General features: G+C 43.2%; 1 protein-coding gene across 1 annotated transcript in view; it reads left to right on the top strand.

Moving 5' to 3' along the window:
- The window catches only part of PYGL (glycogen phosphorylase L), a 63,558-nt gene extending 48,823 nt beyond the window's left edge, over window positions 1-14,735 (top strand). The window contains exons 13-20 of the mRNA XM_030214007.1: window positions 1,101-1,202; window positions 1,288-1,435; window positions 2,104-2,162; window positions 8,360-8,501; window positions 11,807-12,014; window positions 12,531-12,665; window positions 12,869-12,935; window positions 14,147-14,735. Of these exons, the coding sequence (XP_030069867.1) occupies window positions 1,101-1,202; window positions 1,288-1,435; window positions 2,104-2,162; window positions 8,360-8,501; window positions 11,807-12,014; window positions 12,531-12,665; window positions 12,869-12,935; window positions 14,147-14,341 (1,056 nt within the window). The 3' untranslated portion in view covers window positions 14,342-14,735. The remainder of the gene's footprint in view (window positions 1-1,100; window positions 1,203-1,287; window positions 1,436-2,103; window positions 2,163-8,359; window positions 8,502-11,806; window positions 12,015-12,530; window positions 12,666-12,868; window positions 12,936-14,146) is intronic.
- Window positions 14,736-17,544: the final 2,809 nt, after the last annotated feature.

Raw genomic sequence — 17,544 nt, 5'->3', positions numbered from 1 at the left:
TTCGCTGTAAAGCTGTATCAAGGACTTCCCCTATGGAATTAAACATACACCGTCTTAATTCATACAGTATGAAAATGTATCGCACACCCAAAAGATATTATTAATAGATGTCTCATAATTACCCTTTTGCCGTTTTAGCGCCAGCTTCGCTACTTTACTTCCGAGATTCCCCCTGCCAAGATGGCGATGGCATTCTTCCTATATTTAATTGTTAACTCCACTGACATATCAGACCCCCCCCCCCCCAGCTCCCATTGGACAGCGCTGTAGCCAATTATATTAAGGTAGCCCATTCAAGTTCTGCGTTTAAACCTCCAGGAACAACTGTTTTCAGATTATAAATATGCCATTGTTCCCTATGGTTTAGAATATTTTTAATCGAGCCCCCTTCAATGCCCTGCTGTATACAATCCAAGACCCTCCATTTAATTTCCTCCACTGTATGATTTTTTGCGAGCCAATGCTTCACTAAGGGGGCCTGGGTATTCTGTGTCGTGATACTTGATTTGTGCTCAGTTAATCGCACTTTTATAGGACGACTGCTTCTCCCTATATATACAAGATTACAAGGGCATTGAATACAGTATATAATATTCCTAGGGAGACGTAGTCGTCCTATAAAAGTGCTCATGGATAAAACACTGTATGTTGGATAAAACACTGTATGTAGGCATTTTGTACCATTGTATGCTGGAGATGCTTTATTACATTGTAGGCTACTGAAATTAGGGACCTGCATTCATTTGAAATGACATGGGAAGTGTGGTCAACATGGCAAGAAAAAAATACAATTTCATTCATGTTTTTCTGTGTTTGCAAAGGCATGTCCTCTGTCAAGGAGATTTAACGAGAAGGACAGTTTTTAATCTCCAGTGGATGTTCACTATGATAGGGGAATTTGTCAGTGTGTGAAACTCATGACGCCTTTGACTGAGAAGCCCGATTGCTAAAGTAGGGAGAGGTACAGCATTTGTGCTGGGAATGTACGAGGAACATGTGCCTTGGTCACTTGTATGATTTCCTGATCTTTGGAATTTGATTTATTCCACACACATGAGGAAAAATATATAAACAAATTACATTTTATTCTTACTCCAAAGAAAATAGGGGAAGAATATGTGAAGGACCTCAGCCAATTGGTAAAACTGAAGAAATTTGTTAATGATGACGTTTTCATTCGTGACGTTTCAAAGGTGAAAGAGGTAAGCATTTGATTGTTCCTTGTAAGAATTAACATTAAAAAAAAGTCAAATTCTGTGTTCTTACTGTGTTTGCTTGGATCCACAGGAGAACAAACGCAAGTTTGCTCAGTATTTAGAGGACGAGTATAAAGTGAAGATCAACCTCTCCTCCATGTTTGACGTGCATGTGAAGAGAATCCATGAGTATAAGCGGCAGCTTCTGAACTGCCTTCACGTAATCACCATGTACAACCGTGAGTGTCACACTCTGGCATTAACCACAACTTAGTATGTCCTTGAAGCCTGTAGTTTATTAGAAGACTGACTAGTACACTGAAAATTATTTTTCACTTTTGTGTAATTAAGTTCTGGAACTCTTTGCCAGAGGATGTAATAATACAGTATAGCTAATTAAAAAAAATGTTTTAAAGTCCATAAAGTTTTTATTAAGGTAGACCTGGGGAAAAACACTGCTTATCCCCAGGTTCAAGTAGCATGGAATCTTAACCACTTTTAGGACTCTGCAAGGTATTCGGGACCTGGACTGTTGGAAACAGGATACTGGACTTGATGGCTTGGCCGCCGAGGTGGGGGGGGGGGGGGGGAATTCCCGGGTCCAGCCTCCAAGGGGGGCCCAGCGCCGGGGTCTCTCTCACCTCCTGTCGGGGCCTCGGTGATTTGCGTTAACAGAATAACCCAGTCCCAGCACACAGGAGCAGGAGAGAGACTGACCCTGGCGCTGGCCCCCCCTTGGAGCCCGGGGAGGAGCAGACGCACTGACACAGGAAGGTAGGGGTAGAGGCAGCAGCAGCAGTTGTCCTGAGTGGGGGGGGGGGGGAGCGTGAAGCTTTGGCGGCCCTGCTTGATGGACTTTTGGGCAGCTCCTATGTTTATGCTCTTAAATATCAATTGTCTGTTTCAGGTATTAAGAGAGATCCTACAAAAACATTTGTACCAAGAACAGTTATAATTGGAGGCAAGGTAAAAAAATATATATTATATAATACATTTTTTTTTGGGAAGATTTGGGCTGTTATCAAGACCTCTCTTTCCTTTTTTGTACATTGTACTGATACATGACTAATCTCATGCCTCTCCTGAGTCTAACAGTTTGGATACCAGTTTATAAAGGTTGGTGTAATTTTGGCTGAAGAAACAAGAGATCTCTGGAACCCAATTTTTCTGATTGCTCAACAGCTCTGTAGTAATCAGGGGAGTTCCATGTTGAACATGTGTGTGTTTTTCTGTAGGTAATTTCAAAGCTTTTGACCTTTGTTCTGTTTCTTTAACATGGCACCTTCAGAGAACATCTGGACAATGATGTGCATGTGTGTGATAACTGATTTTGTGTATGTGTAGGGCAAAAATCCGTCATTTGCTGCACTGTGTTCAGGCAGTTCAGGTCACACAGGAAAATTAATCCAGGCCCTGAGAAAAGTGACTTTAAGACAGTCTGTTACAACTTTAAAGATGAGCCATTGCATGAAAAGCACTAGCTGTCCCCTGCCCTACAAATTTCCATTTTGTAAGGGAACAGTGCTGCCATGTTTCTATACAAACTCCCTCAGCTGCAGATGAGGTTGACCCAGGTTGTGAAATCCCAGTGTTGGGCAGGCTGTGTGAAGCAGAGCAGGCTGTTAGGGGATAGGAGCTGGGATTTACTCTTTTAGACAGTATAAAATATTTTCATTTCTATGGTCTACAAGAGCATCTACACTTCAGAGGCATAGATTAATAAAAATAAAAAAAAGCAGATTGTATGTCGCTGCCTCGCTCAAGCAGCTACCCCAGTACTGAAGTGCTCTGCTGTAATTCTGTGGCACTGTATATCTCGGCTGCCTTCGACTTAGTCAATCACTCCCTCTTACTCGCTCACCTTTCCTCACTTGGTCTTTTTGTGACAGTTCTATCCTGGTTTTCCTCCTTTCTCGTTATTCCTTCTTCCAAGGCTTCCACATGACCTTTGGCTTGTGGGGTCCCTCAGGGTTCTGTTCTCTCACCTCTCCTTTTTAACCTGTCCTTTAGCCACTTTGATTCCGACCTCTAGAGTTTCATTTCATTTCTATGCAGGTGATATTTATTTGCTTTTCCCCTACCATCCTGTTAAATGCCTCTTGTCCACTTCATGACTGTTTGAACCTGATCTCAGGTTGGCTTACTGATCACAGGTTAGTGCTTAACAAAACTGTTGGATGCTGGTTTACAGGAGATCTTTCTGCACCATAACCCTGGATTTCTTCGTCACCACCATCCAGCCTGTAGACTCGTTTTATTACTTGGGTGTTCTTCACTCGCACCTTACATTAACTCCCCAAATCTCACATGCGTGCAAAACATTTTTTTATTCTTCACCAGCTTCATTTGATTCATCGTTCTTTCAACCCTGATATTTTTCATTCTTTGTCACTCCTAACAACCAGACTAGATTACTGTAATATTGTTTACCTAGGCTGCACTCAATACAATATTAAGACTTCAGTCTCTGTAGAACATGGCAGTTTGATTGCTATGTCATGCCCAGTGCTGTGTCCATGTCTCCCCTTTACTACAAAAGTACCACTGGCTTCCCATTCAACAACGTCTTCCTTTCAAACTCCTGACACTTACATTTAAAGCCCACAGGATGGGGTGCCCTCACTATCCTCTTACCATTCCATACTTCCCAGCCCGCCTGCTTAGTTCTCTCTATTGATCATTGGTTCTACCTGTCCCCAAACTTGCTGAATTAGTCAACCAGGCATTGTGCCTTCTTTTTTGTTGCACCGTCTTCCTCAAATTCACTTCCCTTATGTATACCTGCAGAACTTTTTTCCAAGGTTTTACAAATCTGGATTGAAGGCTTGACTCTTTACCCAAACCTTTCACCCATCCTAGGTTCTCCTTGTGAGGTTGGCCATGTTTGCTGTACTAATCCATTCTTCCTCCCCTCCTCTCCCTGTGACACTGCCCTACCTTCCCTTCTATGCTTCCCTTGCCTGCCCAAAGCCCGCCTGTTACTCTAGCCAATGTTGTTTGAAGTGTGCTTGCTTTTTGCTGTTACTATATCTGTCCTGTGAATTTATTGTAGTTCTTTTTCTTTTTCTTATGACTTGTAATTTTTGATTTATGTAAACCACCACTTAGCGTGTCCTTGAAGCCTGTAGTTATTAATGACTGACTAGTACACTGAAAAAAAGGAGGCTTTTTTAGATCAATGAAGAAAAGGCTCACCATTGTCAAAGGCAGCAAACACGCTGTAAGATGTAAACAGGGCCGTGCCTAGGGTCTCTGGCGCCCCCCTGCAGACTATCAGTTGGCGCCCCCCCCCCCCCATGAAAATGATCACGCCCCCCCCCCATGAAAATGATCGCTCACCACTTGCCACACTGAAAGGAATTGTCAGCAATATTCTTAGAAACAAATTGCTATACATTGCAAAATAAGATAGCAGATGTAAATTCTCAAAGTGGACATATTCCAAACGCTAAAATGAAAATAAAATAATTTTTTCTACCTTTGTTGTCTGGTGACTTTCTTTTTTCAATCATGCTGGTCCAGTATCTGATTCTGCTGCTATATGTCCTCTTAACTCCATTTCCAGGGCTTCCTTTCCATTTATTTCTTTACTTTTCTCCTTTCTTCATTTCTTGCTCTATATCCATTTCCAGCAATTTCTTCTCTCTCCCTGGGTCCTGCCCTCCCATCCATGTCCATTCTTGTCCCTCTCTGCCCTTCCCTCCTCCATCCATACCCAGCAATCCTCCTCTCTCCCCTCCCCTCCATTTCCAGCAATTTGTCCTCTCCCTGGGCCCCCATGTCCATCCTTGTCCCTCTCTGCCCTTCCCTCCTCCATCCATAGCCAGCAATCCTCTCTCCCCTCCCCTTCCCTTCCAGCAATTTGTCCTCTCCCTGGGCCCTGCCCTCCCATCCATGCCTCTCTGCCCTTCCCTCCGCACCCTGGGGCCTTTAAATCTTTTACTTCCGGTCGCAGCAGCGTCAGTGAAAGCGGAGCGCTGCCGACGTCTCCCTTCCCTTTGCGCTCTTGGTTCCCTCAGTGTCCGCCTTCTTCTGACGTCAGAAGAAGGCGGGACACTGAGGGAACCAACGAGTGCAAGGGAAGGGAGACGTCGGCAGCAGTGGCGTAGCTAGGGTAGTTGACACCCGGGGCCGGTCATTGTTTAACACCCCCCCCCCAATCCAGTACTAGGCATACCGAGAATACAAAACACTCACGACCTATAGAGCAATTTTACCATACCATAAGCAGTCATTTCTACGAGTTATACAAGGAAAAGGAAAGCATCTTAAACACTACAGTGAGCACTAGAACATCAATTCACCTATTGTAAAACGAAACCAGACAGAATAGTACAGATCGTAGATCCTGCACAGTCAATGCCAACTGAAAGCCATGTCTTTTTCAAACACAGATACACCCAAATCCACTATATGATAAGTAATCATAAACTTTCTATTTAGACAAAAATTAAACTGAACCCCCGATGCCAGACTCTGCATACAATGCAACACCACAGAAACAGAAAATGTCCCCTAGTACTGTGCAAAATATAAAGACAGCAGATGTAAATTTGAAAAAACTAACAAATACCAATCACCACTTTACAAATTAACAAATAGAAATAAAACAAATACAGAAAATAAAATAATACAATTTTATTGGACTAATACATTTAGCTTCCAGAGGCCAAAATCTCCTTCCTCAGGTCAATACAGTATAGTGCTGTTACAGTATCCTATCCTGATCTGAGGAAGGGGGTTTTGTTCTCTGAAAGTTAAGTCAAAATGTATTAAAATTAGTCCAATAAAAAGATTACCTTATTTACATGTTCTATTTATAAACATTTATTAACACAGCTAAAATACTATATCCTAAAGCAAAATAATAAAAATATATATTTACAGTTTGTTGTCTTTGGTTTCTGCTTTCCTTATCTTCTTTTCACCGTTTTCCTTCCATCCAGCATCTGTCTTCGCTCTCTCTCTGCTCTCAAGTGTCTGCCCTCTCTAATGTCCCTTCCATCCACCATCTGCCCCAGTCTGCCATCTCTCTCTCCCCCTTCCATCCACCATCTGCCCTCTCTCTCTCCTTTCCCTCTAGCATTTGCCCTCTATCTCTGCCCCCTTCCATCCACTGTCTGCTCTTTCACTCCCTTCTATCCACTGTCTGCCCTTTCTCTCTGCTCCTTCGATTCACCATTTGCCCTCTCTCTTTCCCCCTCCCATCCATTCAGGGTCTGCCCTCCCTCTCACTCCCCATTCCATCCAGGATCTATCCCTCCTCTCTCACTGCCCCCTCTTTTCGGCTCCCAGTTCCCACCTGCGGCTGCCCCTATTTCCAGATCCATTGATTCTCCCATCCACCCCTGCCCCAGGCATGACCCCATTCTCCCTCCTGCTCACTTTTCAGACCCCAGTTCCAGCTCCATGCCCCTTCTCCCATCTGTCTCCCACCCAGTCCCTTCTGCCTATCCGAGTCCCCCTCACCCCATCTGTCTCCCACCCAGTCCCTTCTGCTATCCAAGTGCCCCGCACCCTCACCCCATCATATGTCTCCCACCCAGTCCCTTCTGCCCATCCGAGTCCCCCTCACCCCATCTGTCTCCCACCTAGTCCCTTCTGCTATCCAAGTGCCCCCCACCCTCATCCCATCTGTCTCCCACCCAGTCCCTTCTGCCCATCCGAGTCCCCCTCACCCCATCTGTCTCCCACCCAGTCCCTTCTGCTATCCAAGTGCCCCCCACCCTCACCCCATCTGTCTCCCACCCAGTCCCTTCTGCCCATCCGAGTCCCCCTCACCCCATCTGGCTCCCACCCAGTCCCTTCTGCTATCCAAGTGCCCCCCACCCTCACCCCATCTGTCTCCCACCCAGTCCCTTCTGCCCATCCGAGTCCCCCTCACCCCATCTGGCTCCCACCCAGTCCCTTCTGCCCATCCGAGTCCCCCTCACCCCATCTGTCTCCCACCCAGTCCCTTCTGCTATCCAAGTGCCCCCCCACCCTCACCCCATCTGTCTCCCACCCAGTCCCTTCTGCCCATCCGAGTCCCCCTCACCCCATCTGGCTCCCACCCAGTCCCTTCTGCTATCCAAGTGCCCCCCACCCTCACCCCATCTGTCTCCCACCCAGTCCCTTCTGCCCATCCGAGTCCCCCTCACCCCATCTGTCTCCCACCCAATCCCTTCTGCTATCCGAGTCCTCCCCCACCTTCACGGTCACCCCATCTGTCCCCCACCCTCACCCTGCCTCGTCTTCTCCCTGCCACCCGTCTTTAAAAAGAAATTGCCGACGCGATAGCGAGCGCAGCACCTCGTGTGGAAGTAAAAGAAGCGAATCCGATCATCTCATTGGGCCTTCCTTCACTGTCCCGCCCTAGAGGAAATAGGAAGTTGCGTCAGAGGAGGGCGGGACAGTGAGGGAAGGCCCAATGAGATGATCGGATCCGCTTCCTTTACTTCCACACGAGGTGCTGCGCTCGCTATCGCGTCGGCAAATAAATTTAAAGGGCTGGTGCGGGGGGGGGGTGCCAGGATGAAGAGCAGCGGGAGCGGCGGCACCCCCCTTTCTGGTGACACCTGGGGCGACCAAAAGATTTAAAGGCCTCGGCGGGGCGATGGTAAGCACCGCGGCGGCGCCCTCCAGAGTTGGGCGCCCCCCTGCGGCGCTTACCTCGCTTACCGCATCGGCACGGCCCTGGATGTAAACAGCATTGGTAGAGTGGCAGAGATCTTTTTCCTCTGATTTTTAATATAAATTTAGAAAAAAAACTACATTAGGTAGAAAAAATGCAAATATAGATTGGGAATAAGGTTTTATTTAGTTTCTTGCTATAAAAGGTCTAAACCACCAAAACCTGCCAGTTCACCTAGGGCGGTATAGTGAATTTCTAATAAATTATAAACTGTGTCCATAATAAGCATTTGAGGGAACGGGTGGAGGTTTGTCATTCTAAATCAGAGTAAAAAGGTCCATCAAAAAGTTTGAGACGCCCAGTACAATTGGATTACACTTCCCTACCCTCCTTGCAGTTTCCCATGCCAGAGCTAAGATTATGGTGCCATCAGCTAGGCTCAGAGCGTCTTTAATTATGCTAAAGACGAACGCTCAAGTATAGAATACAAGTCCAGCATCAATTTTATTTTATGTGAAATCAGCTTGTTATAGTGTGTGTCCTTTTTCAGGCTGCACCGGGATATCACATGGCCAAGATGATCATCAGACTCATCACAGCTGTGGGAGAAGTGGTCAACAATGACCCTGTGGTTGGAAGCAAGCTGAAGGTCATCTTTTTAGAGAACTATAGAGTGTCACTGGCTGAAAAAGGTATCCACCAAACACTGTTCAGTATTCTGAACACCAAAAAAAAAATGTCAGTCTGCTTCTGGTCCCGCACTTCTCATTCTGAAAATTAAAACTGCTTTCACATATTTTAACTTTCATATTTACCAGAAAATTCAAAAAGAGAGAATTTTCACTAACCAAAAAAATGACCACTTACAAGAAGGAAAAAGGTCTCAAAGAGCTCCTAGATACTTTTTAAATCTATCTGAGCTATAACAGATTGGCCAAAAAAACTTCAAAAATTGCTAACAACTTCCTGTCGGAGGAATACAGGGACCTGAACAGGAGACCTGCTGCTGGAGCTGGCCAAGGGACCTCCAGGAAGTCTGAAGTGAAGGGAGCCTGCAGAGAAGGAAAAGGGACCTCCATAAAGCATAACAAAGAAGCAGATCAGCCCCGCGACCGAGACCCTGAAGCAGCAGCGCGAAACGCTGGCCATCGTCGGCTCGGGACTAGAGGGCGAAGATAGTGCAGCAGAGCACTCTTATGTAGCAAAGAGATCCCCAGAGCAGTACTGACTTTAAAGATGTTGTCGATATTCATGCTGAGTGCAATATATTAAGAATATCGTAAGCACATTAATTTCAAGAATAAGATCTTTAATATGTAACCAACAGGAAGTTGTTAGCAATTTTTGACGTTTTTTTGGCCAGTGATGAAGAGAAGATCATAAAGATCTGTTATAGCTCCAATAGATTTAAAAAGTATCTAGGAGCTCTTTGAGGCCTTTTTCCTTCCTGTAAGTGGTCTTTTTTTTTTTTTTTTTTTGGTTAGTGGAAATTCTCTCTTTTTGAATTTTCTGGTGAACTAAGGTTTCCACACCCTACTATTGCGTTTTAGTTGAACTTTCATATTTATCCAGTCTACCTCCTTTGTTTTGGGTTTTGTTTTTTTTTGTTTGTTTTATTCTGCATGGGATAAGCTAAAGAATTCTTCTCAGTTACCTAATTATAGGCTAGCTAGCCATTGATTACATTTATCATGTTACTTATCTTGTTAACTCACTTTATTTCTTGGTTATGGTGCATTATCCTCACCCTTATCTTACTGTATAGTTAGCCAAAATTAAAGTAATAGGCAGAGAATAAATTTAAGTGTGCTTTTGACATACTAAGGCCTCATCCAGTAACTTTTCTTCCATTCTGTGGGGGGGGGGGGGGAGGGAAGCTTAGTACTAAAATGAAGAAACTTTTATGGGAGTATACAAAGTGAAATCTGTAATGTAATGAAACTACTACTACTACTATTTAGCATTTCTATAGCGCTACAAGGCATACGCAGCGCTGCACAAACATAGAAGAAAGACAGTCCCTGCTCAAAGAGCTTACAATCTAAACTGAGGGTAAGATTTGCATATGTAGAGCTGATACAAGAATTGTAGCTTACATTTTATGAATAGTGCAAGATTGGACCACCTAGTATAATGGAGATTGGTCTGTTTGGGAGAACTCTCCTCTTTCCTCTCGCCTCCACCTACCCTCCTCTCCTCTTTCCTGTACACATTAATTGATTTGTTTGCTTTATTTTTTGTCTACTAGATTGTAAGCTCTTAGAGCAGGGACTGTCTTTTTTCTATGTTTGTGCAGCGCTGCGTACGCTTTGTAGCGCTATAGAAATGCTAAATAGTAGTAGTAGTAGCACTGGAACAAACTGGTGCACATGGGCAGTAAAGCCCCTTTACCACCCTTTTGAACTAACAAGTAGTGTCAGTCAAAGTTGTTTGACATGTTGAAACCAAGTGGTAATTGTTGTGTCGGTGCTAGTGTGGTATCAGTTCAGTTATACAGTAGGGGGATGATGCTATAAGGAGTTTTAGGAGGCAAGAAATGTTCTAGTCGTTTCTGCATTTAAATGGCCTTTTAATGTACCAACTATTGGGAAAATACACACTGATTTGATGTGCGTTCTGCTCAAACTCCACCCATGAACACACCAAATGTGCATGTGTAAGTTATAGAATGATCTTATTTGTGTATGTGCTAACTTTAGGCATGTGCATGAACACCAGCTATAGGGCTGGTATAAGTGATCATGCCTTAAAGTATGTCGTTTTTGGAAAAAAAATAGGCACCTAGTTTCTATATAGAATAGGCTTAAAATGGGTGCTATAAACAGCGCCTGTACTGGGTGCCCTGTTAGAAAATTTAGCCAGGACCGGCTCCTGTCAACTTTTGGTTTGGCATGCCCCACTCCCCTTCCAGGCCACCCGGCCTGCCTTTAAAGGCCATTTCCCCTCCAGAATACCGACAGCATTTCACCTAACGCTATCCGCATCGGCCCCGCCGTCTTCCTCTGCTGCGCCCCTGTGGAAACAGGAAGTTGTCAAAGGAGGAGCAGGGGCATGGCAGAAGGAAGATGCCGGGGCGCTGATGCGGGTAGCATAAGGTGAAACCCTGTCTATGTTTGGGAGGGGAAAACTGCCTTCAAAGGTAGATGGGGGAAAGGTGGCCTGTGACAGAGGAAGGGGGTTGCCGGCTCTTCTTTTTTTCTTTTTTTTTCCTCTGCACCCGCAACGCCACCAGGTAAGCTCTGGGCCAACTTAACCTTTAGGGCCAGTGACATCACAGGCTCAGGTGTTTGGTGCCCTTTATCTCCGGTGCCCTGGGCCAGAGCCTCACCTGGTCCATAGGTTAAGCAGGCCCTGACATTAGCCTCATGGATTTTCACAGGCAGCCAGTGAACACATAGCTCCCCTTTTCCAAATTTCTGCAAAAGAGCATGCCAAGCCGAAAGAATCTATTTATGCATTAGAGATGTGTTTAAGAATTGTATAAAATGCCTATTACCTATAGTCCTTGGTAGCAGTTTTATTTTTTCATAACAAAACAAATTCACAAATATGACTGTTTATTGTGTACTATCAGCAGAACACAAATCAATAGAAACGGACATGTAAAAACAATATCGGCAAATATCTTCACTATAGCAGTAACCCCACTTCATTAAAGGCTTTCTAAGACATATCAGTGGTCAAATACAATTCAAGCAGAAGCTGATTCCATAATTTAGGACCGGTTAAGATAGCCCTCTGTCTTAACCCTGAGACAACTGTAATGGAGGCACGGAGATATGTATAACAAGGTGGTTTAGGCTGGAAAAAAATCTGGAATTAAACATTTTGGCACAGAAGCCAACACTTTGACTTCAGTTCCCAACTGTAGGCCTTCGGTGCCAAAATATGTAATTCTAGATATGGCATTTGATGAGCTTGAGTATACCTGGTCTTGGCTGCCTTTCAGATTCCTGATTTTTCTAACAGCACTGCATTTTTTTTTTTTTATTGGCAGTAATTCCAGCAACAGACTTGTCTCAGCAGATTTCCACAGCGGGCACAGAGGCCTCTGGTACGGGCAACATGAAGTTCATGCTGAATGGGGCTCTAACCATAGGCACCATGGATGGTGCGAACGTGGAGATGGCTGAGGAAGCTGGTGAAGATAACTTGTTCATTTTTGGCATGAGAGTGGAAGATGTCGAAAAGCTGGACAAAAGGGGGTATGCCTTTGCTTGAGAGCTGCTCAACTGCTAGCTTTATTGAATTTTGCTATAGATCGGATGTCCAAAAAGAGTGAACATATTGCAAGGCTGATCTGAAATGGCAGAAAACGCAACTTTAATTGCTTCCAAGTGTGTAAAGTCAATGCACAAAACATGACCTTAGCAGTGTAGTCCTAAGAACTTTTCAGAGCCATATTCAGTGATTGAACAGAGGCCCTATGGAATAATAACATGAATTTACATTTTTTAAAAGCCTTCGCATCCCTAAGATACCACACTTAAGGACAGAAGAGTTGATTCTACTCAGTTGTAGGAGGCGGGTAATATAAATACAGTGACACATTTGTTTACGTGCTGTTTTTATGATGTTTTACAGTAATATGAAAAGTACAGATCAATATACAATAATGTGGTTCATGAAGTTTCATATTTTGTAACCTCCATTGCTTACCTACTAGATCATGTGACTTACGAGTGAGATTCTCTGCAAAGTAGTCTCTTTCTGTATTACAGATACAACGCTCAGGAGTATTACGATAAACTGCCAGAACTGAAGCAGACCATTGATCAGATTAAGAGTGGTTTCTTTTCACCCAAGCAGCCTGACCTCTTCAAAGATGTAGTCAACATGCTATTCCAGCATGATAGGTCAGTACCTGAGGTGACATCAACCACCTCACTGTCTTGCAGGAGAAGTCTGTTTTCCCTATCAAACTATTCAGAACCGTACATGTTTTATTACATTTATACTTTGCCTTGTCAAACCTAAGCAACTTATACCAATAAAACGCATGCAGTCTGTAGTTTTTCTGAATCTTGTCTTTTGACCAATTTTTTTCTTTCCCGCAAAGGTTTAAAGTCTTCGCAGATTATGAAGCATATGTTAAGTGCCAAGAGCGCGTCAGCCAGCTGTATTTAGTAAGCTCCATTACCTTGGATGTTTAATGAGTATAAAACTGAAATCACTAAGTTGTGCTGCTTTTAAGCTTGTTAGTTTTCCCATTTGATTGCCAGAAATGACTTGCTTAGGATCTATGGTCTGTAGGACTCCTGAGAGCTGAGAACGTGGGTTCACAAGGTGTTCAGATGTATAAAAAGCTTTGGTCATTTACTTGCATGTTTATAGGCCCCCTCCCCCTCATACACAAGGGGCTGGAGGTATGGTGGACCTCCAGCCCCCCCTAACCCCCTCCAACAAGTTTCTTTGGTAGTCTAGTGGCCTTCTTCCTCCACCCCTCCCTGTACTTGGAGAAAGGAGTAGCACTCCCTCCTCCTGGGCTGCTGCCGTCAAAATGGCAGTGCCCTGCCGGGTGAATCCTGGGATGCACTGGGCAGGGTTTCATAAGGTATTGAAGCTCCACCCAGTGCATTCCAGGATGCACGGGGCGGGGCAGGGCAGGTTGTGGCGCCTCCATTTTGAATGCAGTGCCCCAGGAAGAGGGAGTACTACTCCCTTTTCCCTTCTAAAGGTATGGAGGGAGGGTTTGGGGTGCACTAGGCCACCAGGGTGGGGAAGAGTTTTTTTTTTTTTTTTTGGGGGGGGGGGGGGAATAGGAACCCTTCTTTGACAGGTTTTGGCGGGTTTTTTTTTGTTTGTTTGTTTTTTTGACAGCCCGTACCTGTCAAAAAACGTCTGTGGGAGGCAGGCATTATCTTCCCGCAAAAATACCCTAGTGATCAGAGCTAATAGCATGCAAATTTATGCGCACTATTAGTTCTGATCATTGGGGCTTTATTTCCCCACATTGTTCCAGTGCTAAATTTGTAGCGCTGTTTGGAACAGTCGGGGGAAATTGGTCATCGGGGCCTTAGTTTGTATCCCTTTCTCTCTCCCTAGTAAGTTATTTTTGAAAAGCTTTCTCTGCAGTGTGTACAATAGGAAAATTTGAATAGCTCTTAAGGTAGGAGGGAGGGGTGGTTCACAGGTGCCATCCTAATGCCTTCAGAACACACTTCAATAGGCTTGCTGCATGCACTGCTTAGTGATAACAGTGGAATCATTTATTTTGTATTTTATGAAAGAAATTGTCCTGCCATTATTGACACACTCCTTGAGTGCATTGATATGTGATGGTGTAAGAAATCAGTGCTGACTGTTTTGGTTTTTTTTTCCTCTGCTTGGTTTACAGAAGCCCAAAGAATGGACCAAAACGGTCATTAAAAACATAGCAGCTTCTGGGAAGTTCTCAAGCGACCGAACCATTAAGGAGTATGCAAAGGATATCTGGAACGTGGAGCCTTCTGACTTGAAGATTCCACCACCAAATGAGCCAAGAGATGTGGCTGAAGAACCAGTAGAGACCACCAAAAGCAAGAAGCAGTAGTTTTGGGGAATGTACTGCTGCTAACTGCTTCTGCTAGCCGGTCAAGTGCTGCAGTGAGACTTTGCTGTCTATCTTATGCTCTACCGGCAGTAAATACGGTTGTGCAGATCAAATGGTGCCTCAGTCATTCCTTTTGTAACCATAAAATGTCACATTATGAGCACTATATTGTGGCTTCTATATTCAAACAAACTGTATTGATATGTAGGGCAATTGGTGTATTTACAAACTTAATCATTCCGGCTGTACGGTTCACCGGCTCCTTTTTAGTCAGTAGGGTGCACAGATACTGGGAGCTTCATTTTCCTAACATTTTATATTGTGAATTTTCTTACACTGGTAACTGGATATTAACTTTAGCAAATTCAAAAATTAAAGTCTCTAAGAAAACAAATTGGATATTGTTTTGTTTAAGTTCTGGGTGGTGGGGGGGAGAGATTTGAGAAGCAGAAAGTTCAGTTCTAAGAAAGTGGTAGATTTCTGTAGCATTAATCTCCACAAAACAGCACGATTGACTGCAGAGTAACATGGTGCACATCCCTCAGGCTAAAATTAGAATCCAGGGCTGGTGTTTGGAACTAAAGTGTGGTCAACTCTGGCATCACAGACCATAAAGAATCCAGATAGAATGTGATTTGTCCAAAGAATGATGGACCTTAAAACCCACTAACTGATTCTGATGGATAAAGGACTTGGAAGACAACACTAGTATAATCCAAATTGCCTCCAATGCAAATAAAACACCCCAACTCATCCCTAATGCAGGGGTTCTCAACCTACTCAGGTTTTCAGAATATCCACAACAAATATGTAGGAGAAATTTAGATTAGCGTACATTGAAGTTAGTGCACTTTTATCTCATGTATATTCATTGTGGGTATCCTAACAACCTAACTGGCTGAATGTGTCATGAGCACTGGGAAGGAAGAAAAGGAGCCTGGGGTGCAAAATGCCAAGTCTTCATTATGATGACTTGAAAACTGCATAAAGATAAAAATAAAAGTAAATTTTTATTTTTTAATAGCACGTTCAATCCTCTCTTAGATAAGGATTTTATACTTAATGGTACCAAATATGTGCTGAAGACGCAACTTAAAATATTAGGCGTTAATTATATTTGACAATTTTCTCACTTTTGATCCACAGGCATAAGTGGTCACTTTGAAGGTGTTTAAATTGTTATGGAGATCTAATTTTGAACCAAAATCTACTCATGAAGCTCAAAATACGATTATGTCGGTACTCCTAAATATCGATCAGATAGATAATCCACTCAATTAAGATAACTCATCTACTATAGCTACCTAAATCACTCCTCTCCTTCCTCTTTTACCCTCATTTAACCTCTACACAACATTAAATGTATATGTCACCTTGCAATGACAATGTTAACAAAACTCTAAGCCACATTGAGCCTGCAAATAGGTGGGATAATGTGGGATACAAATGAAATAAATAATAATAATAATTCAAGCAATGATCTTCGCACACATTGGGGGCTCATTTTCAAAGCACTTAGACCACAAAGTTCCATAGGTTACTTTTGAGCTCATTTTTCGAAAGAGAAAAATGTCCAAAAAGTATCATTAAAGCACCATTTGGATGGATTTCTTCTCAAAACTTCCAAATCAGTATTTTTCAAAACCTATTTTGCAGATGTTTATGCATTTTGTCTGCAGTATGTCCAAATCACAAAGGGCGTTTCAAAGGTAAGATTAGAGCAGGCTTAGGACATACTTAACACATGGACGTGTTACAGCCATAATGGAAGAAAACAAAAACACCTAGGGCGAAAACTTGAACATTGCGGTCTAGATCTGTTTTCATAATGAATAAGACACAAAAAGGTGCCCTAAATGACCACTGGAGAGAATCAGGGATAACCCCCCCCCCTCCTTACTCCCACAGTGGTCACTGACCCCTCCCACACCAAAAAAATGTGAATAAAAATAGTACTCACCAGTCTCTATGACAGTCTCAGATGTTATAGCCGGGTCCATTAGAGCACCACTCAGGTCCCTGGAGTAGTATAGTGGTGGGTGCAGTGCACTGTAGAAAAGTGGACCTAGGCCCCTACTTCCTCCTACCTGTTACACTTGTGGTGGAAACTGAGACCTCCAAAACTCACCAGAAACCCACTATTTAAGTGCCCCCTTCACCCATAAGGGCTCTTGTAGTGATGTTCAGTTGGGGGTAGTAGGTTTTGAGTGGGTTTTAGAGGGCTCAACGGACAAGATACAGGAGCAGTGGTAAGATATGTACCTGGGATTGTTTATATGAAGTCCACAGCAGTGCCTCTTAGGGTGCCTCACTGCTCTCCTTGGATGTCTGGGGGACTAGTCTACTAAAAATGCTGGCCCCTCCTAAATCCCACTGGCTTGATATTCTACATTTTTCACTTGTAACTTTTTTTTTTTTTTTTTTTTTTTTCAAAAATGACCTGAAAAAATAAACACACAGCACAAAAACTTATTACAAATAGTATTTTTTAAAAAAGAAGACATTTTGCAGTTTCAAAAATGGTTACATTTTCTATTTGGATTTGGGACATTTAGCACAAAATGTCCAAAGTCCGACTTAGATGTCATATCAAAATGCCCTGCTATGTAACTTTGTAAGTCTAAGAGCTTTGAAAAAACGCCTCATTGACTATTGTAATGGTATTTATGTGGGCTGTAAAGCAGACACCAGTAAGGAAATTACAAACATTACAAAACACGGCAGTCCATTTTAATATGTCAGGTGCTGAAGTTTGATAGGCTGACTCCTTCAATTGTGAAACTTTACTGTTACCAGGTCAGCTTGCATTCTAACTTTGATTGATTTACCATTCAGAAACCATGTTGACTCTTTGAAATACACTTCACTTCTCCACTATACAAATGTAAGCAAGGTTAGATATAAAACAGTGTTTTCTTCATTGTACCAAGGTACTAGATGGTGGAATTCCTTTCCTCCATCTTTGAGACACTTAACCGATTATAAACTATTTCATAAGTCTTTGAAGACTTTCCTGTTTCAGAAATTTGTGTTTGCCGACCGATAAAGATAGATTTTTGGAATCCAACGATTGGTTTAAATTATGTTCACCTCGTAATTCATCCAAAGGATGCTCAGTTCTTAATGCCAGCTCAGTTCTTAATGCCATATGTAATATAAAGTAATGTAAAAGATGTACATGGACACACGGGATATTTCATAAA

This window comes from Microcaecilia unicolor, chromosome 9 (assembly GCF_901765095.1).
Source record: "Microcaecilia unicolor chromosome 9, aMicUni1.1, whole genome shotgun sequence".
In the NCBI taxonomy this organism is placed as follows: domain Eukaryota; kingdom Metazoa; phylum Chordata; class Amphibia; order Gymnophiona; family Siphonopidae; genus Microcaecilia; species Microcaecilia unicolor.
Note: the sequence above shows the minus strand (reverse complement) of the source record. Positions and strands in the feature narration are given on the sequence as shown.